At 46.0% G+C, this 24,903-nt stretch overlaps 1 protein-coding gene across 4 annotated transcripts in view; it reads left to right on the forward strand.

Moving 5' to 3' along the window:
• Positions 1 to 24,903, forward strand: part of ltk (leukocyte receptor tyrosine kinase) — a 168,450-nt gene that overhangs the window by 65,147 nt on the left and 78,400 nt on the right. For 3 of the 4 annotated variants that reach the window (XM_033026776.1, XM_033026773.1, XM_033026777.1), the window contains exon 3: positions 23,725 to 23,823. The exons of the other annotated variant lie outside the window; for it this stretch is intronic. In XM_033026776.1, coding sequence (XP_032882667.1) covers positions 23,725 to 23,823 — 99 coding nt within the window. The remainder of the gene's footprint in view (positions 1 to 23,724; positions 23,824 to 24,903) is intronic. 4 annotated transcript variants of the gene reach the window in all.

Raw genomic sequence — 24,903 nt, forward strand, 5'->3', positions numbered from 1 at the left:
CTCCTGCACCTAATTTCTATGTTTCTATGTTTCTATGTATCTAATGGAGATCTAGGTTAGTCTGTCAATGGGTGACGCATTATTTTGCACTGTGGTTGATCTGAAACTTATCTCCATATACTGGCTTTGGTTCTTCAGCTGATTTGCTCAGTGAAATCTATCCTGAGCGGATAAAGTGGTGAGGATTAACTTTGAGAAAGAGGCAGACAATGCTGAAATACTCAGCAGCTCAGGAAATATCTCGGCAGAGAGAAATAAAGATAATGTTTCAGCTCAGTGCCTTCTCATGGATGAAACATCAACCTCATATGCTACTTGTGTTCCTCTCTCCACAGATGCTGCCTGACCTGTTGGAAATATCTGGCATCTTCTGTTTTTATTGCAGATTTCCAGCTTCTGCAGTTTATTTGTTACTTTTCTGTTATCTGGCAGAGAGGTTCATGGTTTGGGCATAGATGCAGATGTCTGTCTTAGGTTATTTCACGTGGGATGATCCATAGAGTGCAACATTGGTGGTAAGGTTGGTGCATCACCACAAAAGATTCAGGTGGAATCAATGGGAAGAAGAAGGAAATGGTTTGATAAGAACTTGAGTAAATACTGAGAATAAGGTGTGGCGAAAAAGAAAGGGAATGAGTGCATGGGAGAGAGAAAAGATGGTGATGAGGATTGGCTTGGGAATGGGGCAAGGGAAAAGGCAAGCTTGTGTGAAATTCAAATAGAATAAAAAACACAAAGGCACATCGCACGATTCCCCCTCAATCAGTGTGTTCAGATGCCTCTTCATGTTGTCTTATTCATGATTTTTGCTTTATGTTTGATTAATACGGATGCCAGGGGTTGTGGGGGGAAGGCAGGAGAATGGGGTTAGGAGGGAGAGATAGATCAGCCATGATTGAATGGCGGAGTAAACTTGATGGGCCAAATGGCCTAATTCCGCTCCTATCACATGACCTTATGACCTTTGGTGTCCGATAGTCTAGGATTAATTAAAGTTATTTTTGAAACAGTGCTATGGATAAAATATTAGAAACATGGCAATTAATTTGTGCACAACAAATCCCTGAGATGGTTTTGTGATCATGAATGTGCAATAAGTGTACACATACTGGGGCAATCTTCAGTGCTCCCCTTATGATAATTGCACAGCATTATTTATGTTTACTTGCGATGACGTAGGTTTAGCATTCGCTCTGAAGAACTTTGCTGATCGTGTGGCACTACCACTGGATTGGCCTGATGAGTAGCTGGGCCTCTAGTATCTGTACCTAGAGTGGATGTGGAAAGAATGTTTCCACTAGTAGGAGAGTCTAGGACCAGAGGCCACATCTTCAGAATAAAAGGACGTACCTTTAGAAAGGTGATGAGGAGGAATTTCTTTAGTCAGAGGGTAGTGAATCTGTGGAATTCATAATAATAATAATATCTTTTATTGTCATTGCACATAAGTGTAACGAGATTTGGTTTGCAGCTTCCATCTGATGTCATAACTTAAATAACTAATCAAATTTAGATTTAGATACCCCGAGAACATGGTTTGTAAAAAGAACATTAAAACAGTAAAACTGTCAAAACAGACTATAGTACAGATGTGTCTGTGCGACATGACCATCTGTGGGAGACAGTCCATGGGGGTGGGGGGGCACTCAGCAGGGCCGGTTCAGAGCCGCTATAGCTCTGGGAATGAAGCTGTTCCTGAGTCTGGAGGTGCGGGTGTAGAAGGGCTTGTAACGTCTGCCGGAGGGAAGTAGTTCGAACAGTCCATTACAAGGGTGTGAGGAGTCTTTATGGATGCTGATGGCCTTCCTGAGGCACCGTGTGTGGTAGATGCCCTCCAAGGCTGGTAGCGGTGTCCCAATAGATGGCTGTGGAGGCCAAGTCAATGGATATTTTTAAGGCTGAGATAGATAGATTCTTGATAATTACGGGTGTCAGAGGTTATGGGGAGAAAGCAGCAGAATGGGATTGAGAGGGAGAGATAGATCAGCCATGATTGAATGGTGGAGTAGACTTGATGGGCCAAATGGCCTAATTCTGTTCTGATAACTTATGAACATGAACTTATACCCCTGACCTAGATGCACTGCCAAGTGTGCATTCATTAAGGGAAGGCTGACATCTTACTTATATGCATAAGAGGGTGAGCTAAGATGACATGACAAATGGTGAGTCATTGAATCAAGGGATACGATGTGGAAATTTGCCCTTCGGCCAATGAGAATGCACCAGCCATCAAGCACTTATTTACACCAATCCGAACTGAATCCTATATTTTTTTTAATTCTGTCCATATTGTTGTCAACTACCTTCAGATTCTATTACTCTCCTACTCACTGGGGGTAAATTACAATGGCCAATTAACCCACCAAACCATGCACCTTTCGGATGTGAAGGAAACCCTTGTGGTCACAAGGTGAACATGCATACTCCGCACAGACAGCACCGGAGGTCAGGATTGAACCCGGGACTTTGTTCCTGGTCAGGCAGCGGTTTCAATAGATGCGCCAATACATGAGCTGCGCATTTCATCATTTGAATAATCATTTACAGACTTTGAAGAGAGAGAGACCTTTGGGTCGCAAAGAAAATTAATTAGAATGTATCAAAGTTCTCCCTGGGCTCGTGAACGTTTCAGTCACCTAATTAGGGAAAGTTCAGACAAAACCGTGACACCTTTCAGCAGGATATGGAGAGTAATCAGAATGTTCCTATTCCATTAAAAAAATAATAGTTTAGAGAGGCAAATTAAACTGGATCAAGGATTTCACTTTGGTTAAAAGCAGGGTTGTGATATCATTGGTCACAAAGGTCGCATAATTGAATAAGTGTATTTGAGCCTTTCAGAGTTCGCAGGTGCCTAGTGTGCTTATCATTTCAATTGGTTTTGGCCCACAGGACCAGCAATGCATTGTCAAAGACTTATTTAAATGTTTTTATCAGGCTGTTATCCTGGGGTGAATTCATCATTCCACTGTCTTCATTACAGTGCATCATTACAGTAAATGAATACTCTGCAGTCCCTTGATCACATTGGGAGCAAATAGATTCAGTCGGCAGCGCCTTCCATTTTGCTTTTCCATCGTGTGGTGATGAACATCGTCACATTAGTGCAGCGGGTGGAGCCGCTGCCTCGAAACTCCTACATCCAGAGTTCGATCCTGGGCTCTTATCCTGTCTGTGCGGAGTTTAGACATTCTATCTACATCTGCGTTGGTCACGTCCTGGTGCACTGGTTTCCTCCCGCATCCCAAACACGTACAGATTAGTAGTTAATCAGCCATTTGGGTTCACACAGGACGAGCTTTTGTCGGATGGCTGATCTATCTTTCCCTCTCGATCCTATTCCCCCACCTTCTCCCCATAACCCCTGACACCCGTACTAATCAAGAATCTGCCAACCTCTGCCTTAAAAATATCCATTAACTTGGCCTCAACAGCCGTCTGTGGCAATGAATTCCATAGATTCACCATCCTCTGACTAAAGAAATTCCACCTCATCTCCTTCCTAAAGGTACATCCTGTCATTCTGAGGCGATGGCCTCTGGTCTAGACTCTCCCACTTGTGGAAACATCTTTTCCACATCCACTATATCCAGGCCTTTCACTATTTGGTAGTTTTCAATGAGGTGTCCCCTCATCCTTCTAAACTTTCAATCATGCTTTCAACATTTTTTTTAAATTCAACTATGTATCCACCCCTTGTTTAAATGTCGCCAATCATCCCTTCTCCACAAAACCACTGGTGTAAGGAATTCCAGGTTGAACCTGGTAGCATCAGTTCAAATGTTACCCTGGAAATCGAGGCACTTAAGTTCAATTAATTAAACAATCAGAAATAATTAAAGGTAAATGACAATATCGACAATGGTGACCATGAAGGCAGAAGATAGTCATTTGATTCCCAAGTCCCTCTCTTACATGGCCTGGCCTGTGTTTCACTCCAGTCTCATAGCAATGTAATTGACTTTTAATTGACGTTGCCAAATAAGCTAAGCTGCTTAGTTGCTTAAAACAATGTTAGAATCAAATGAGCCAGACAGCTTGACATCTAACTAAACACTGGACACAGAACATGGCAACTTCGTCCCTGGTGCAGTCAACTGTAAAGTGCTTCTCATTGACACCTGTGAGCTTTTATATACATTGAGAAGGCTGCACCACGGTTGAGTCAGCCTTGGGTAACCATATTCAAGAAATCAAATCCCTCCACCAGCATCCTACATCAATCTCTGGATAAATTCTTTGCCATTGATTGAATAGGTCCATACTACAGAGGCACAATGGTGGGAAAATGCAAACTTCACACAGGCAGTGACCTGGTTTACATATTGAGAGATTCGAATAGTTTAAATCATTTAGATACTGGTGTGGGTATTAGACTGAAATCTAATTGAAAGATCCAGATAGATTTATCACAACTTGGAAGTGAGTTAGAGACTGAGCCTAATCCAAGCCTAATGAAGTCCGAAGAACGGTCTCGACCTGAAACGTCGCCCATTCCTTCTCTCCAGAGAGGCTGCCTGTCCCGCTGAGTTACTCCAGCATTTTGTGTCTATCTTCGGTTTAAACCAGCATCTGCAGTTTCTTCTCACACTAATCAAAGTATTCATGTATTGAACAATGGATACTTAGGATTTTGTTACATGCAAGAATATAATTATCTATCTAAGCTTCTGAAATAATGTACCAATGGAGGTGAAGTTTCTAACTACAAACACGAGGTCGTAAAATATATTTAAAAATTAAATTCAGATTTTTTTCTCAATTTTACTTCAGATGTTTGTTTGTTTGTTTTTAATTGTGCCAAGGCAGTTGGTGCCTTGTGACTGTTGGCGGATCAGCACAGTTCTCTTGATTTAATTTACGTCGTATTCTCCTCTTGGTTGTTTACAATCCTTTCAATCATCTCTAGTTGGGATCTCAATGATAAAAGATCATGTTGTTTTACTTGTGACTACCACTGACATACCCTCACCCCATAAATGTGCTGCAGATATATTTTTCTATCATCACCAAGGATTTCACATTCAGGGGCATTCTTGCCTAAAGAGCAACCTATCTTGAGATCTGTTAGCTGTCCTCCTTTGCTCGTTGAAGAAACATTTGCCACTAATCTAGGAGGTGGATCATTCAGATGGCAAATCCAGTCCCTCAACTGATTCCTCACTGCACAGACAAAGGTGAAAGGTTTCAAATGGGGCATTAAATCAAGGCCAGATCTGCTATTCAGTTGAATGTAAATGATCTTACTATGCTCTTTGAAGAAGAATATTTCAGTGTCCTTGACAACATTTTCCAACCAAACACTGCCAAATATAAACCAATTCAGGGGACACAGTCTTAGAATAAAGAGGAGGCCATTTAAGACTGAGGTGAGAAAAAACGTTTTCACCCAGAGAGTTGTGAATTTGTGGAATTCCCTGCCACAGAGGGCAGTGGAAGCCAAATCACTGGATGGATTTAAGAGAGAGCTATGCCCCTGTCCCACTTAGGAAACCTGAACGGAAACCTCTGGAGACTTAGTGCCCCACCCAAGGTTTCCGTGCGGTTCCCAGAGTTTCCTGGAGGTTTTTGTCAGTCTCCCTACCTGCTACCACTACCTGCTACCTCCGGCAACCACCTGCAACCTCCGGGAACTGCACGGAAACCTTGGGTGGGGCACAAAGTCTCCAGAGGTTTCTGTTCAGGTTTCCTAAGTGGGACAGGGGCATAAGATAGAGCTCTAGGGAGCTAGTGGAATCAAGGGATATGAGGAGAAGGCAGGCACGGGTTATTGATTTGGGACGATCAGCCATGATCACAATGAATGGTGGTGCTGGCTCGAAGGGCCAAATGGCCTCCTCTTGCACCTATTTTCTATGTTTCTATGTTTCCATATTAATTAACCTGAGATGTAGGAGGACACTGACCACCGGCCAGAAACCTACATGGTGACAGGAAGAATGTGCAAACTCCATGTAAACAGCATCCGAGGTCAGAATTGAAGGTGAGTCTCTGGCACTGTGTGCTAGTCAATGCACCACAGTGCCACCCGTCTCTCTGCTTCTCTGAGCTTCTTGTTACAGAGAAGCAGACACATGTGTGGCAGAGTAGCGCATTCAGTAGAGCCAGAGACTCACTTTCACTGAGAGTGAAGGGATGACTGTATTACTCACAAAGGGATGTTTGAAGTGATGGTATCCCTATGCACCCATTACCATTCTGCTTCCTAGTGGTAGACCTTGTGAGTTTGGCAGATTGCATTGAAGAAGACTTTGAGTTGCTGGAGGACAATAGTGGGTTGTCTGCCAGTGTTGCTATTCACTGGTGATCAGAGAAATGGATGATTACAGGTAATCAGTGGGGTTCCAAACAATATGTAGAAACAAGGAACTGCAGTTGCTGGTTTATACCAAAGAGTGCTGGAGTAAGTCAGCGGATTACCTGTAGTCAGGATTGAACCTGGTTCTACTAGCGCTGTAAGGCAGCTGCGTCACCGTGCTATCGCGGCGCCACAAACTCAGGCAGCATCTCCGGAGAAAAGGGATAGGTGTTGTTTCGGGTCGGGACCTTTCTTCAGACTCCAATCAAACAGTCTGCTTATTTTTGGGTGGAAAAATATAACAGAAAATGTTGGTAATCCTCAGCAGGTCAGGTAGCATCAGTGGAGAGAGAAACAGGGTCAACATTTGTAGACATGAAACATTAACACTTCTTCTTTCACCATTGATGCTACCTGAGCATTTTCTGCTTTTATTACCTTTTATTGTAACCCACAGCATTCCACCTTCAATTTTGTGAACGATCAGTAGTGCTGGATCAGCTGCAAATAATTATCCCACTCCTAGATATTTACTTTAGTTTAGAGATACAGCGTGGAAATAGGCCCTTCGGCCCACCGAGTCTACACCGCCCAGCGTTCCACCCTCCTACACGCACCAGAGACAATTTACACTTATGCCAAGACAATTAACCTAAAAACCTGTACGTCTTTGGAATGTGGGAGAAAACCGAAGATCTCAGAGAAAATCCACGCAGTCACGGGGAGAACGTGCAAACTCCGTACAGACAGCACCCGCAGTCAGGATTGAACCCGGGTCTACTGGCGCTGTAAGGCAGCTGCGCCACCATGCCGTCCTAAATGGATCATCAAACTCTTTGGGGAAGGAGTAGATCGCCACATAATGCCACTTCTTATGACCATGCTGTTGATGGGACTGCAACAAATTGAATTTCACATCTTCAATGATAGTGACAGTGGGGGATAGGATAATGTTAATATGATTGAATGTCATGGGATGGTGATTAGCCTTCTCACTGAATTCATAGTCTTTGAGTTGTTCATTAAATGTAATAACCCTACCAGATTACTTATGGTATGTCCAGATGTCTACAAATAACAATCTGATGACCTAAAAATTCCTCCTGAAGTCAAAAGGCATCAGTTGAAATGCTAGCAGTTTAACAGGAATCAAGTGATTTTAATTTGCAGTTTGTTACAATGTTGACAGTAATGAGTGGAACTTGTCTAATCATCAGCTAACTTCGCATATTACCCGAGGGTTAACGTTGCATAAAGTGATAAATTAGATTTGCGGCTATATGTTGACACAAAGCCCACCAGTCTTCAAAGGCGAATGCCACAAGGAAAACCTCTTCCGTACCCCAGCACAGCAAGCTCCAAGCATGGTGACCTGCTCGTGCATCAAACCCTCTCTGAAAAGGCTGAATCTCTCATTTACACATGCACATTTACACCAGACAATGCCATGTGTTGAGCTCCCAAACATGACACATAATCATATTCCTTTTTGCTGGAAAAAGATAAGCTGCTGGAGGAACTCAGTGGTTCATATCATCAGTGGAAGGACAGGGATAGTTCAACGATTCGGGTTGACACCATTCCTCTGGAGCAGCAGCTGGTTTTAGATCCAGATTCCAGCATCTGCGGTCTTTTGTGCTTCTTATCAGTCGACCCCTAACAAGTCCCTTCATCCAACCTCCTCCACTGCAGTATACACAAGGTAAACTCTCAATCTAGCTGAGTTCAATCAAAATAGTAAGATTAAATGAGAACTTACCAGTTTGAAGTTTGATCTGTATTTTATGAGGAGTTGCGATGAGGGATTACATGAAGAACCCGCTCAGCACGCATGCGCGGCATACTTCCAAGCAGCGGTGTGGAATCACAGATAGACACAGTTATTGAAGTAAACATAGTAAAGACAAGGAGACATCAGTTTATCAGTTTGACCCATATTATTGTGGGTGGGAGCGGAGGGCACTTAATCCCTCATCGTAACTCCTCATAAAATACAGATCAAACTTCAAACTGGTAAATTCTCGTTTAATCTTACTATTTTACTTCGGAGTCACGTGAGTGATTCCGTGAAGACTTCAAAGCTCTGTGATTTCAAACCGTGTAACAGGTATTATTTCACGCACTGCCAAAGTCCTTGAGGGAGGAAGTGTGTTATCGTAATCAACCAATGAATCTGTTTGTAGAAAAACACAATGGTATTTTTTAACAATAACAATAAAGAAATTAAATTGCTCCCCTGGGCTTAAATTAAATATTTGCAGTCTGTAAAATCTTTTCTGCAAATAAAACAGGTTTTGCCAACGGCTTATTATAGAATTTCTGAACGGTCTTTCCCCCCACCATCCTGCTGTAGCCAGGATGTGGTCTATAAGCACGTCCATTCTTTTAGCCGTCGACGTGGATGCTGCTCTGGTGGATTAAAATTTGTACATGTTAGTGTTTATCCCAGCAGTTTTTAGCACCTGCTTGAGCCATCTCGCAATGGTTTGGCTCGTCACCCGACCATAAGGTTTTTTATGACTGACCCACAAGGCTTTTCATCTCCCTCGAATATTTTGGTTGTGTCTATGTAGGATAGTAGGTGGGTCATGGCACATAACCGTGGTTCTGGCGGGTAAGCCCGGAATTCCACGACTGGATTAGGTGTTCCTGGTCTGCTCTGTTTGATCAGTCTCTGGATAACGACAGAGATCTGGTCTGGAGCTGTGAGCATGGTGTCCAGTCGCAATAGGTGTAGTGACTGGACCCTCTGTGCAGATACAAGTGCCATCAACATGAGTGTTTTTGAGCATAGATTGTTCCAGGTTGAGGGATCTGGCTGGTGGCCATCCCCTGAGGTATGTCAGGACCACACTGACATTCCATGTATGGGTGTACCTTGGTCTAGGGGTTACAGTTGTAATTACCCTTCATTAGTTTGACCACCAGCGGTTGCGACCCCATGGCCTGTTGTCCTGGAGCTGGTTTTAAACAGACAGGCAGGGCACTTCTAGCTGTGTTGATGGCTCTGTAGCTGCGTCCTTCATCGTGGTGAAGGTTCGCCAGGAATTCCAGTACGTTGGTAACTGTAGCGGTTGAGTAGGTGGTCCCTGTATCCAAGCAGTACTTCTCCCATTTTTTGATGCTGCACAAGTGCTGTTTTTTAGTGGATGTTCGGAGGGATGCTGACATGGTGTCGACGGTTTGTTATGATAATCCCAGTCCCAGAAGTGGTTTGTGCAGAATCTGCAACCCAGGAGTTTGATTTTTTCATGGCACGGGTGGCTTGCGCCCGACACTGGGTGTTAATAACTCTGGGTCACTGGGGAATACCATCGGAGCTTCAACAACCATGTCATGTGGTATTGGGAACCATGGCTGTGTAGGCCAGTCGGGTACTATCAAAATACTTGAAGCAGTGTCCATTTGTATTGTGCGTAGTCCCCGACTGATGAGGCAGAAGGGAGGAAATGCATAGAAGAAGAATTTCCCCAATCCAGCGCGAACGCATCTACCGCTGCTGCCTCAGGGTCTTGTTCCCAAGCGACATACATAGGTACCTGGTGATTTAGCCTTGATGCAAATAATTATTTTTTTTGGGGGGGTTTTAACATCCATTCGATGTTGTTATTAAATTTACGTGACCTGGTGTCTGCCACTGTATTTAGCTTACCTGGCAGGTAAGTTGCTGATAGCCAAATATGTCTTTGGACACACCATTGCCAAATTGTGTTGACCAACTTGTCGCATGATACCGATTTTATGCCGCCCATATGGTTAATGTAGGCCACCACCGTAGTATTATCTATTTGTAACCGTACATGCAAGTGATGCATATTTATGCATATGCTTTTAAACCATAAAAGTCACCCAACATCTCTAGATAATTAATGCCCAGTGAAAGTCGTAACGATGACTCTGGGTTAGTCCATCTACTACTTGTGCTGGATATAGAGTTAGTTGCTCCCCAGTCTTGAGCACTGGCATCTGTTTGGATAACTGACGTAGGGTTAGTGATGATAATAGGCTGAAACTATGCCAAACGTTCTCTTGGCAATGTTACAGTCACGTAGCCTGAATTAATTGTGAAGCCCAAGTAGTCCATGATAGTGGATGGCTTCAACTTAGATTTATCTGGATGTAAGACAATCCCAGGGTTTCGAATAACTGTTTGGTAGCTGATACAGCTAACATAGTCAATTCCATGGTCTTGCCTACCATTTAAGATATCATCAAGATATGCCATGACAATATGTTTTTGTCTTCTGAATATTGTCAGAGCTGGTTTTAGTGTCTTGGTGAACAATCTTGGGCTGATGTGAACCCATTGGGTAACGCTTTAAACTGCTATAGCTGCCCCATCCAGGTAAATTTCAGGTATCTGCGATGATCCTTGTGAATCATACTAAATAGTAAACATCTTAAGATGAATGCTTACCATGAAGTATCCTTTGGAATTTAGTTGTTTGGCAGTAACAACCGGTTCCATTTTGAAATGTATGTACTTAACAAACATATTTAGTGAAGTTAAGTCAATGATGATGCGACATCCACCATCTTATTTGGGTTTAGTGAATATATTTGATACGAATTGCAAGGGTTCAGGTTTTCCCCATGATACCCTTTGTAATTATTCTCACCAGTTCAGCTTGTCCCTCTTGTTTCTTTAACGGAGAGGGGAAAAATACCCTCTGGGGTGAATGTTGACCTGGTGGCAATTTTTCTAGTATGAATGTATTTGTATTCACTAATGCCATTGAGTATATACTGATCACTCGTGATAGACTCCCATGTGTTAATATTACTCTATATACTGGTAGGAACCAGACCCACCTACCTCCATGGTTATGGGTATTCTTCTGTTTCCTGCCGGTCCAACGAGTGTTGCACGTCGTCTGACGTGGCGGTGACGTTGGGGGGTGGCACATTTTCCATGGGGTCCCCTTTGGGCCCTGGTCTAAAGAAGACTTTCGGTGATAGAATGCGGACCCCGAGCTTTCATCAGTCCCATATGGTAGACGTTGACTGATGAACGCGATGGGGTGCTGCTGCGTAGGAATTACTGTTTTTGGTTTGCTCGTCCCGGCCCTGCCCACATGAGCCGAAAGTTTTGTAAAAACCTCTTTCATGTCCTTCATATGCTTTGTGAGGTTTTTGCCAAAGAGCAGTGGGTCTGGCTCAGTGGCTGGGGTATGCACAACCTCGCAATGTAGGATTTTATGGCAGGTCTTATGTCTTGTTTACGAAGGTTGTGGTCATCTCCGTATTTGTCCATGGAACGAGGAAACCGATGTGATGGCTGACGTCAGGCTTTTCACGGCCTCCTGCACGTGGGGTTGCCACGTAGCTGTCCACCACAGCTAGCAGCTCTTCCTGTTCCTGCACCCCTTGCATACTCCCGAGATCTTCAGCCATTGCCCCTGTTCTTGACCAGCCCAGTCCTGGTCACCAAAGCTATCCTCTGGAAAGGAGGAAGCAATGGACAGTGCACAAGGCACTGTGGAGGGAGTGCCTGACCTCCCTCTGCGAGAGCGCCCCTCCTGGGGTGCACCTCGCTGGAGCTCCTACTCCAAGAGCAGCTCCATGCGACTCAGGCGGCTGTCTCTCCCCCGCCTGGGTGGAGAGACGTCCCCGTCCGACAAGTCGGAGCCACCGGCCGGACGCCTCTTCTGTGGCTTTACTTCCAGCCCGCTGCTCAGGCGCTAGCGGGCTGGGCTCGGACGCGGTGTCGGGGAATAGTGGACCACCCGGTAAGCGGTCCTACCGCCTTGTTGCTGCCCCCGCCAGATGGAACGCTCCTCCGTGGAGTCGAGCGGGGGCAGGTCTGTTCAGGCGGCTGTCTTTCCCCCCCGGGCGGGTGGAAAGACATCCCGTCCGACAAGTCAGAGCCACCGGCTGGACGCCTCTTCCGTGGCGTTACTTCCAGCCCGCTGTTCAGGCGTTAGCGGGGCTGGGCTCGACACGGTGTCGGGATAGCGGAGCGCCAGGTAAGCGATCCTACCGCCTTGATGCTGCCCCCCACCAGATGGAACGCTCCTCCATGGAATCGAGCGGGGGACAGGTCTGTTCTGTTGCTGCCCCCCCCCCCCCCCCAAATGGAACGCTCCTCCGTGGAGTCGAGCGGGGGACAGGTTTGTTCTAGAGCATTTCTTCTCTGCAGAAAACAGAAGGCTCCATGTGAAAGAAAACCCCGACCTCAGCTTACCTGACGGTCCGTTCTTTCACCTCCGTAGCGGGAGCGCCTGACTCCCGCTGTGCCGCTGTTGCTCTGCTGAACGTAATGCCGCGCATGCATGCTGAGCGGGTTCTTCACGGAATCACTCACGTGACTCCGAAGTAAAATCCTGTGATTTGTATCCTAAAGGCCCTGTCCCACTAAGGAAACCTGAACGGAAACCTCTGGAGACTTTGTGCCCCACCCAAGGTTTCCGTGCGGTTCCCGGAGGCTTTTGTCAGTCTCCCTACCTGCTTCCACTACCTGCAACCTCCGGCAACCACCTGCAACCTCTGGGAACCGCACGGAAACCTTGGGTGGGGCGCAAAGTCTCCAGAGGTTTCCGTTCAGGTTTCCTAAGTGGGACAGGGGCATTACATGCCCCATTCACTAATCACTCCCAGCACACATGCCAACATTGCAGCCTTGAATATAAAAGCTACAGACGATGGCTGCTACAATAGTGTCACAGGCAGGGTAACAGTAGTGATCAGGGGTGGGTGATTGTGTGCAGAGTACCAGTAGTGATCAGGAGTGAGTGATTGTGTTCAGGGTAACAGAAGTGATCAAGATGCATAGAATCTCTTGCCCAGAGCAGGGGAATCGAGGACCAGAGGACATAGGTTCAAGGTGAAGGGGAAAATATTTTATAGGAATCTGAGGGGTAACATTTTCCACACAAAGGGTGGTGGGTGTGTGGAACAAACTGCCAGAGGAGGTAGATGAGGCTGGGACTATCCCAACATTTAAGAAACAGTTAGACAGGTACATGGATAGGACAGGTTTGTAGGGATATGGACCAAATGTTGGCAGGTGGGACTAGTGTAGCTGGGACATGTTGGCCGATGTGGGAAAGTTGGGCCAAGTCACTTTATGATTCTATGACTCTAAGAGACTGCCACCCAGCCTAATCCCACAGCACAGCCCATAAAGTCGGCTACGGGAGGCACCTCCGGGACACAAAGGCTGAACAGTGGCTGGGCGAGGAGAGGGACGACCAGATCATGACGACATCTGCAATGGACCTTTATGGCCATCTGTAGCTGGGACTCTGAAATTGTCACCAAACCTGCTATGGTCTCAGTGGACTGCTTCTATACATTCTGTACTTAATCTGGGAATGTATTTATGCATGGCAGTAATTTTACATAATGTGGCAGGAATTTAAATAAGTAATATGGCAGGAATTTAATTGTAAACACAGAATCTCACTGTACCTTGGTACGTGAAAATAAAGAACCATTGATCAGTCTGAGGAAGGGTCCCAGCCAAAACGTTGCCTATCCATTCCTTCTACAGAGGATGCCTGAACCGCTGAGTTACTCCAGCACTTTGCATTTTACTGATTGCAGCAACTTGAGAAAGAGTGGTAGAATGTTTTGCAACATCCTCGGATGCTGCCTGACTTGCAGAAAAAAAACATTCTCTGTTTTTCCTTCAGATTTCTAGCATCGCTTGGGCAGCTTACAACCCAGCGGTATGATATTGATTTCTCTAACTTCAAGTAACCCTTGCATTCCCTCGCTCTCCATCCCTCTCCCATCATTTAATATATATATATCTCTCAATCAATTAATTAATTAATTTGATTGTCTATTTATTTATTTATCTATCCGTCTGTCTGTCTATCTGTTTATTTATATATATATATACTAGACAAGATGGGATTTGTGTAGCTGGGACATGTTGGCCGGTGTGGGCAAGATGGGCCGAAGGGCCTGTTTCCGCACTGTATCACTCCATGACTTTATAACTCTAAGTGTGGAGATTGTATTCAGGGTAACTCAGGGCTTCGTGGTTCTATGCAGCAACAGTGTTCAGGGGGGTGATTGTGTGCAAGGTATTGATGGAGTCGGGTGATACTGCACCTTATAACAACGGTGATGGGAAGAGGGCAATTATGTGTAAATGACGGAACGTGTGTATTTCTGTGCAGAGTAGCATGGATGAATTTTAATTTAGTGTATTATTGTCACGTGTATCGAGATACAGCGGAAACCTTTGTTTGTGTGCTATCCAGTCAAAGAAAAGACTATACCTGAGTAGAATCAAGCTGTCCACAGTGCATAGATAAAGGATAAAGGGTACAACATTTACTGCAAACATATAGCGTTTAGATTCGATAAAGTCCAATTAAAGGAAGTCTAAAGGTTTCCAATGAGGTGGATGGGAAGTCAGGACCACACTCTAGCTGATGAGAGGACCATTTGGTTGCCTGGTTGTTATCTTAGCACTTAGTTACAAGATTCTCAATCTCCTTCCTGTATTCTCTCATCACTATTTTATATCCGGCCCACTATGGTGATATTGTTTGCAAACTTGTAGATTTAGTTAGATTGGTATTTGGCTGCACAGTTACAAGATACAAGATACAAGATACATTTATTTGTGACATGTGCCAGATGGCACAGTGGAATGAGATAACCATACAATACAATACAATACAATACAATACAATACAATACAATACCTTTTATTATCATTTGAACCTCACATGAGGTTCAAACAAAATTTGGTTTCTGCAGCCATACAAAAAAAGAACCAAGACACACACCAACACAATTCAATTTACATAAACATCCATCACAGTGAGTCCTCGTCACTGTGATGGAAGGCAAAACTTAAACATATCTCTCCCCTGCACTCCCCTCTCCCCCCCATGTCAGAGTCAAAGACAGAGTCAAAGCCCCCGGCTGGCGATGGCGATTGTCCCGCGGCCATTAAAGCCACGCCGGGTGATGCAAGGTCGCGCACCGGGTCTTGATGTTAGAGCCCCCGGCGTGCGCTCGCAGAGACCCGCAGCCATTCCAAGCCGCGCGGGGCGATGGTGTAAGGCCCTGCTCAGGTGCTCTTCAACCCCGCAACTCGGGCGGGAGAAGTCGCCGTTGCGGAAGCCCCGAAAAGCGGTCTCCCTCCAGGGACCCGCGGGCTCCCGGTGCCGCCGTCCGTCAGACCCGCAGTTGCAGCCACCGAACCTCCGGAGGTCGGGCCGTAGCAGCGCTCAACCACAGCTCCACCCGCTCTGGACTCGGCCAGCTCCGCGACGGTGAGGTGAGTAGTCGGCACCAGAGCCCCCGGTCTTCCTGTTGGAGGCCGCTCCTCGTTGCAGCCCCAACAACAACGGAGACCCGACAAAGAAAAGGTCGGGTCTCCCGTGCAGGGAGAGATTTAAAAGTTACCCCCTCCCTCCCACCCCCCCACACACATATCCCAACAAAAAATAACAAAAACTACATAAAAACATAGACATAAAATAATAAAAACGCAGACGGGCTGCAGAGGCTGCTGCTGACGAGAGTCGCGCCGCCCATTGAGCCATACAATAAAAATACAGCCATACAATAAAAACAAAGAACACAACACATGATAGAATTCAACATAAAAACATCCCCACACAGCAGAATCAAAGTTTCCCACTGTGAGGGAAGGCACCAAAGCCAGTCTCTTCCTCCAATGTTCCCCAATGTTCACCCGTTATAGCACTCGTTAGCACGCGCTAGACCCAAGGACGCAGGCAGAGACTCCAACTGAGCTAGTTGCATTTCATGGGTTCACCCTCAGGAAGGCCGACCTTACATCTGCAGCAATAATGGTGGGAGCAGGCACACTCGAGTCTGTTGGGCTGGATGTCATTGCGCCGTTGACCTTCGGCTCAAAGCGAGCAAAGAATGAATTGTTCATCAGGGAGGGCCGCACCATCTGCAACAATGCTGGCTGATTTTGCTTTGTATCCTGTTAAGAGTATTTAAGCCTTGCCAAAGTCGACGGGTGTTTGAGTGGTTATGCCAGGAGTCAAGTTTGTCCCGGTATTGCCTCTTGGCATTCCTGACGAAGAATGTAGCAATCTTTCTGGGACCAACTGGGATCATTTGACTTGTACGCAGTGGTCTTGGCCCTCAATGGGGAATGATCCTCATGGTTCATCCATGGTTTCTGGTTGGGAACACTCGGATTGTCTTCTTTGGCATGTATTCCTCTACGCACTTGCTGATGAAGTCAGTCACGGCAGGTGGCGTACACATCCAGGTTGGCTGAATGTGGACCAGTCCACTGAATCAAAGCATTCATGTACAATGCCTTCTGCTTCCACAGACGAGGACTGAACAACTTTCTGTACCGGATCATCTTGCTTCAGTTTTTGTTGGTAGGCAGGGGGTAGAAGCGCAACAAGATGATCAGATTTCCCGAAATGTGGCCAAGGAACACAGCGGTAGGCCTTTTTTATTGATGTGTAGCAGTGGTTAAGGGTGTTTTGTCCCCTGGAGAGGCAAGAGAAATGCCTGCAATATTTTGGTTAGTTAGACATAGGTGCAGGAGTAGGCCATTCAGCCCTTCGACCCAGCACCGCCATTCAATATGATCATGGCTGATCATCTAAAATCAGTACCCCAGTTCACACAAGGGTAGCTTGATTGATGTCCCTGAATTCAATGTCTAGGGCATCGGGGTGTTTTGTCTCAAGGCTATTGGTAGCGGAGTACAATTCATTCAGGGCGAGCTTAACATCAGGGAGGGATGTAGACTGCTGTCAGGGTGACTGCGGTGAATTCCTGCGGCAGGTAGTAGGGATGGCACTTCGCTGTGAGATATTCCATGATCAGCGAGCATGAACTTGCCAGGACCTCCACATCTGAGCACCATGGGGTGTAGAGTAGGAAGCAGACTCCTCCGCCTCTAACCTTGCGTGAGGATGGCATGCGGACCATCCCGTGAAGGGAGAGGCCCTTCTGATCGGGTTGAATGGTATCTGACTGGGCCATACAACCAGATCAGAAGCTAGCAATTGTATTCACTGTAATAGCGGTGATGCGAGTGGGTGATTCTGTGCAAGGTAACAGTCATGATGTTAGTCGTGTGTTTTTGAGTAATCTTTAGTTGCCATGATGAGTGAATAGAGCTGGTGTATGTCTATTGGCCTGAGGGGCTGGAGTGTGAGTGTGTTGTGTGACTGTTGTGACACATGCAGATGAAGAGAGGGATTTATTTATAATTTAAGAGGATATTTATTGTGCACCCAATTATCTGAGGTGGTTAATGCAGGAAGCATCATTAGTGATCTGTGGAAAGTACTTGCAAACAGTGTGAATACTGTTCAGAGTTGCATGGATGTGGACAGTTACTGGAATAAACTGAAGCAGTTACTCATGGGCTGTGTGACATGTGTGAAGCAAACAAGGTGAATATGCGGATTTGAAGTGAACAATTACTGGCAGTGTGCCTAATGTAATCTAAGCAGGATATATGTACTGATTGTGGAGATTTGTAGTAAACAATCTGGGTTTGTTGTAGTGCATGTGATCTGAAGTGGACAAATGTAGGGGAAACATGATGTGAGGAGGACAATAAGCGAGTTCGGTATTCCGAAAAACCCAAGGAATCATGGGATTTGTCAAAGGTCATTAGCTATAACGGTAAATAGATCTCAGCGCTATAGATACAGTGAGTATACTTTTGGTCCGATTTTCCAGTGGGAAACCGGGGGGGGGGGGGGGGGGGGGGGAGACCGGGCGGACCAGGGGGGGGAGACCGTGCGAGAGGGGGTGGGTTACCCACAAGCACTGCCGAACCATCACTGGTCACCCCCCCTCCACTCGAGACGTCCGAACCGACGGCCCCCCAGGCCCAGCGCTGAGAAGCACCAACCCCAACAGAACCCACAGCCAGAACCAACTCCAGCCCAACCCCGCTCCAACTCCAGAGGAACCATGGGCCACTACGGCAACAAGTGCCAGTTCGCCCACGGTCTCAGCCGCCACCCCAAGTACAAGCCGTACCTGTGGTAGGGGGACCTCCTCAGGGTTGTGGATGAAGTGGCAGCAGGTACTGTAGGGGCAGAAGCTGGTGGTGTGCAAAGTACAAGCTGTAGCATTGTCGCTTTACCTCCCCCCTTGACCCCATCCAAGGACCTAAGCAGTCTTTCAGGTGCGACAGAGGTTCACCTGCATCTCCTCCAACCTCATGTATTGCATCCACCGCTCTAGATGTCAGCTGCTCTACATCGGTGAGACCAAGCGCAGGCTTGGCGATCGCTTCGCCCAATACCTCCGCTCAGTTCGCATTAACCTACCTGATCTCCCGGTGGCTCAGCACTTCAGCTCCCGCTCCCATTCCGAATCCGACCTTTCGGTTCTGGGCCTCCCCCATGGCCAGAGTGAGGACCACTGTGAATTTTCTCATATTTCGCTTGGGCAGTTTGCACCAGCAGTAGGAACATTGACTTCTCTAATTTCAGGTAGTCCCTACTTTCTCCTCCCCTTCTCAGCTCTCCCTCAGCCCACTGTCTCTGCCTCTTCCTTTCTTCTTCCCGCCCCCTCCCACCCTCACATCAGTCTGAAGAAGGGTCTCGACCTAAAACGTTGCCTATTTCCTTCGCTCCATAGACGATGCCTCACTTGCTGAGTTTCTCCAGCATTTTTGTCCACCTTCGATTTTCCAGCATTTGCAGTTCCTTCTTAAACAAGAAGAAAATGGAAGTAGGCAAATGAACATTGTGGTGTTTTATTTGAACATAGTAGGGACAAATTGGCAAGAGTGGATAAAATCAGAGACACAAAGAACTGTAGATGCTAAAATCTTGAACCAAATGTAAAATGTTCGAGTAACTCAGTGGGTCAGACCACATCACTGGAAGGCAAGGATCGGCGACATCTTGGGTTGGGACCCTTCAAGTATCCTGATCCTGAACATCACCTATCCCTTTCCTCCAGAGATACTGCCTGCCCCATTGAGTTATTCCAGTACTATGTGTTTTGGGTTAAATGAAAACATTAGCCTTGATTCCTGAATCATTTGCAGAAGTGCCCAAGCTTCCTGGTTGGTATAATTTGACCGGGGCAAATGTAGGTTTGCTCCATCATGGCTACCCAGCATCTTGTAATGTCAGAATGAATCTACACAGAAAAAGCTGGACTTGATCTGGATGGATACATTTTAGTGTAAGAAGGAACTGCAGATACAGGTTTACACTGAAGATGGACGCAAAATGCTGGAGTAACTCAGCGGGTCAGGCAGCATCTCTGGAGAAAAGGATTGGATGATTTTTTTAATCGAGACTCAAAGATTCTGATGAAGGGTCTCGACCCGAAACGTCACCTGTTCCTTTTTTCCAGAGATGCTGCCTGACCCGCTGAGTTACTCCAGCATTCTGTGTCTCTCTTTGGATTTATTTTAGATTTGTTTTGCTCAGGAACTCTTGGAGCCTGGGACAGTTTTCCTTGCATTACACCTTCCAGGCATGCATATATGGAACATGGTTGAGCCTTTTGCTCTCAGCCGGATCAGGATGAATGCGACTGGTCTGTAATGTACTGGGAAACGGGCAAACTCGATCAGTTTGACGTTAGTCCTTTCCTTTGGTTGTGTTGTGCGAGGTTAATTCATCTTGCTGTCAATTATTCAGAAGGAGCCTCAACAAAAGACTCTTTATCTCGACCCAAGTCCACACCCCCACCCCCACCACGGCCCTGCTTCCCTTTCTGTTTCTCTCTGTCAAGGATTAATGTGTGTACATGCAGAGAGTGCGCAATGGGTGACCACAAAATGCGCCTCTATTACAAGTACTGAGTGTATTGTTACCGGGGCCTGCATTCATCAACCCTGAAAGCACTGTTAAAATGTAGCCTCAGCAGAAAATGGACTCGTGGTTGAGGTGATGAATTTATGCGCCTGGCAAAAGTAAATCAACACTGAATTCTGGGTGCGGGGGGGAGGGGGGGGGGGGTTATGCCGGGGGGGTCACAAACAATGGGCTTAAATGCTCAAGTCTCCCCTCCCCTCCAACCTCACCAGCACCAATTCACACACATCTGAACTTGGCAACCAGGCTGGGTACGTACGAGTTGTTTGAGGCTCCAAGAGGGAATGGCAGCATGGTAAGAAAATGGCCCTGGCGTTGTGCCACGTTGGCGTGCTAAAGAAGGCTTTCAGGAATCGCAGTGGGTGTTGGTGGATTGTGGAAGGGGAGGGGGGGGGGGGGTGGGTAAGATTGCAGAACCAATCTCTGTCAATGCATTCAACTTTGGATTGTTAATTAAAGTCGCAAGTAGTGAGTTGTAAAAATCTTCCTGCTCCTTGAATAGTGTTACTCAGGCCAGCTTTCTGTCTCGGTCACGTGGGGCCAACGAGTACAAAACTATTCCATGGGAAAGCTGGCGGGGGGACCCCTTGGAGAGATGACAGTGAGCCAATATATGTTGAAGTGGCATTCACCAAGGCATCTTACCAATATAATGAGGATGTTTGATGAAGAAGGCATGCTGTCACTCTCTTTGAATGAAGAAAGCTGTGGGCATAACGGTGAAATCCCAAGCCGAGCCGTGAAACTTTTCTCAGACGCTTTAAAAAAAAAATGGCTCAATGATAGACGGAGCGCCAGTTGCTTCATACCAGACTCATGGAAGTACGGACATCAGTGCGAATCTCAGAATGTCCAACAATACTCGACAACATTTTAAGTTATTTCACTTGTTTCCAACGCAGGAACTACTGGAGTCAAATTGTTGTAGGACAGGGTAGAACAATTCTTCACGCTTTTCACAAATAATCAGTTTTATTGATTGAGGCATACACTATTGGGAAAAAATATTCAGGACAGCTCATTTGATCATCTTTGAAATTATGCCGTAGAAACACCGGCTTCCGCTCAAAAGGGCAAATGAAACCTTTAGCTTAATATATCACATCCAAATGGGCAATGGTCCCTCAGCAGACAGTGGTGTTGTGGCACCATGGTCCGTGTTGCTGTCTCACACTCCAGAGACCTGGATTCAAACATGATTCCTGGTGCTCCCTGTGTGGAGTTTGCACATTCATACTGTGGGTTTCCTCCGGGTGCTTCTGTAAATTGTTGACTTCTGCACTAAGATGGAGAGTGACAGGGTTAATTCAGAGAAGAGGATCCTGAATTTAATGTATTGACATGGATAGAGAACTGGTTGGCAAACAGGAATTAACGGGTCCTTTTCAGAATGACAGGCAGTGACTAGTGGGGTGCCGCAAAGCTCAATGCTGGGACCCCAGCTATTTACAATATATATTAAAAATTTAGAAGAGGAAATTAAAAATAACATCTCCAAGTTTGAGGACGATACAAAGCTGGGTGGCAGTGTGAGCTGTGAGGAGGATGCTATGAGGCTGCAGGGTGACAAGGAGGTTGGGTGAGTGGGCAGATACATGGCAGATGCAGTTTAATGTGGATAAATGTGAGGTTATCCACTTTGGTAGCAAGAACAAGAAGACAGATTATTATCTGAACGGTGCCAAATTAGGAAAAGGCAAGGTGCAACGAGACCTGGGTGTGCTTGTACATCAGTCACTGAAAGTAAGCATGCAGGTACAGCAGACAGTGAATAAAGCTAATGGCATGTTGGCCTTCATTGTGAGAGGGTTTGAATTTAGGAGGTCCTACTGCAGTTGTACAGGGCCCTGGTGAGGCTGCACCTGGAGTATTGTGCGCAGCTTTGGTCTCCAAATTTGAGGAAGGACATCCTTGCTATTGAGGGAGTGCAGTGTTGGTTCATGAGATTAATTCCTAGTATGGCGGGACAGACATTTGATGAAAGAATGGATCTACTGGGCTTATATTCACTGGAATTTAGAAAGATGAGAGGGGATGTTAGAGAAACATAAACAATTCTTAAGGGATTGGACAGACTAGATGCAGGAACATTTTCCCGATGTTGGGGGAGTCCAGAACCAGGGGTCACAGTTTAAGAATAAGACATAGGCCATTTAGGACTGAGATGAGGAAAAACTCTTTCACCCAGAGAGTTGTGAATCTGTGGAATTCTCTGCCGCAGAAGGCAGTGGAGGCCAATGCACTGGATGTTTTCAAGAGAGAGTTAGATTTAGCTCTTAGGTCTAATGGAATCAAAGGAAATGGGGAAAGAGCAGGAACGGGGTATGATGTTGGATGATCACCCATGATCATATTAAATGGCGGTGCTGGCTCGAAGGGCCGAAAGGCCTACTCCTGCACCTCTTTTCTATGCTTCTATCCCTTAGTTTAATGGTTTGGAGAAGTTGATGTGGATGTAAGACATGAAACAATTTGCGAGACTGCAGAGTAATAAGGAAAGGGGGAAGGGGTTGATGGGACACAATGGGCTGAATGGTTCTAGAATATGGCATTTTAAGAATTTCACCACGTTATAGGAGTAGAATTAGGCCATTCGGGCCCATCGAGTCTACTCTGCCATTCAATCATGGCTGCTCTCTGCCACTTAATCCCATTTAACCGCCCTCTCCCCATAACCCTTGACACCCTTCCATTCAAGAATTTGTCTATCTCTGCCTTAAAAATATCCACTGAATAGGCCTCCACAGCCCTCTGTAGCAATGAGTTCCACAGATTAACTACTCTCTGACAACAGAAGTTCCTCCTCACCTCCTTTTTTAAAAGAGTGCCCTTTAATTCTGAGGCTATGATCTTTGGTTCTAAACGCTCCCACCAGTGGAAACATCCTTTCCACATCCACTCCATCTATGCCTTTCATTATTCTGTCAGTATTAGAAACATAGAAAGAAAATTAGAAAAATAGGTGCAGGAGTAGGCCATTCGTCCTTTTGAGCCAGCACTGCCATCCAATATGATCATGGCTGATCATCTAATATCAGTAGTCCGTTCCTGCTTTTTCCCCATATCCCTTGATTCCTTTAACCCTAAGAGTTAAATCTAACTCTCCCTTGAAAACATATAAAATAATAAATACCCTGTTGAATTTTCACTAGATTACGTACTCTGAAGTGGGTCTTGAACCCACAATCATCTAATCATTGGAGCATCAAATTTAGTGGGCGGGCAATAAAGCACTGAAAATCAAGTTGCAAACGTGAAGTAAATGGTGCAATTCAGTCTGGCATGCAGGCTGTGAGAAACATCAAGGGTTAGGAAGGGAGAGGAAAGTACATTACAGCCTAGGTTCCTTTGCTCACACGCTTGTCCAAGTCAACTTTAAAGTCAACAGCAGTCAAGTATAAAGGTGATAAAATCTATCATCCAGTTCCCAGGATGGATCCCTTTCAATTGGACAAGAGCCCTGATTCTGTATGTGCTCTAACATATGACGTCACTCCCAGTTTTCTGTTTGACGGTGCCCTGAGTGTCTGTTGGCCAAACCACGTAAAGCATCTCTGTCTTCCACACACAGTACTGAGTGTTGCCAAAGCTCGGTGGGTGGAAAGATTTGGTGCTGCCCCAAAGTCTTACACGGTTGTGTAAATTGCCTTTCAGCGGCAGGCCCCGCCGAGGGATCTGTAGCAAGCGGGCAGACTGACCTTCCTGCAAGCAGCCAGTTGGACACTGACTTACCAGATGGGATTAATGCTGATGGTAAGTGATGGCAGGATCAGTGAGTGTGTACACGCCAGGAGGTGCTGACAGATATGCTTTGGCCACCAAGCAATACCTGCAGAAACGTCGAGCAAGCACAAAGTGCCGGAGCAACTCAGCAGGCCAAGCAGCATCGGTGGAGGGAATGGACAGGCCACATTTCAAGTCAGGACATGTCGTGAAACTTGAGTCTGATGTAAGGTACCAATCCGAAACATCACTTTTCTATTCCCTCCATGGATGCTGCCTGACCTGCTGAGTTGCTCCAGCACTTTGTGTTTTGCTCAAGATTCCAGCACCTGCAGTTCCTTGAGTCTCCATGCAAAAATGTCGTTGGTAGATTTGAAATGAAACAAACAGCAGGGCATAATTAGGCTCCAGCTTCAGGTGAATTGATGGCAGATGACAATGAAATGATGCAATGATGGCAGTCTTCTCTCTCGCCCAGCTATTAACTTTCCATGGGAAGTGTTTAGCGGAGTGATTAAGTGTGGCACACTGATGGTTTGGAACTGAATGCTTCATATCACTCAGTGCCCACATCTCTCCCTTTAACATACTGCACCTGTCAGTCTGACTCTCTCTCCTCCTGTCCACATCGCTCTGTCCCTGCCTCTCTCTCTGGCATTCTCTTTCTCACTTATTCTGATCTCCCGCTCCTTACGCCCACCAACACCACCACTACTAATTGCAATACAGCAGCAGGAATATTGCAGGAGTGAATATTTACTATTTGAGCATTGGGGTTCCATCTCGGCTTGGTATTCCTCTTAAACGCCATCTTCAGAGGCACTGGCCATTATTACTGCATGCAGGTTAGACTTTTAGCAAGGTGCTGTCTAATGGTTGGACAACAAATTGCTGGGTAATTATGCAGCAGGACAACAGGAGGGCCCTTGCAATAAGTTTCTTGTTCCATTTCTTGTCATTGTACTGTATAACCCTGACAATCACAGTGCAAACTACAGTGGCTGCAAGCACCTTGGACCTGCCGCAACCTTATGCAAGATGTAAGATGCTTAAAGCCTTGTAAATGAGGCTTTGAGAATCCTTGCCTGGAAAACTACTTTAACATGAGAC

This window comes from Amblyraja radiata, chromosome 9 (genome assembly GCF_010909765.2).
Source record: "Amblyraja radiata isolate CabotCenter1 chromosome 9, sAmbRad1.1.pri, whole genome shotgun sequence".
In the NCBI taxonomy this organism is placed as follows: Eukaryota; Metazoa; Chordata; class Chondrichthyes; order Rajiformes; family Rajidae; genus Amblyraja; species Amblyraja radiata.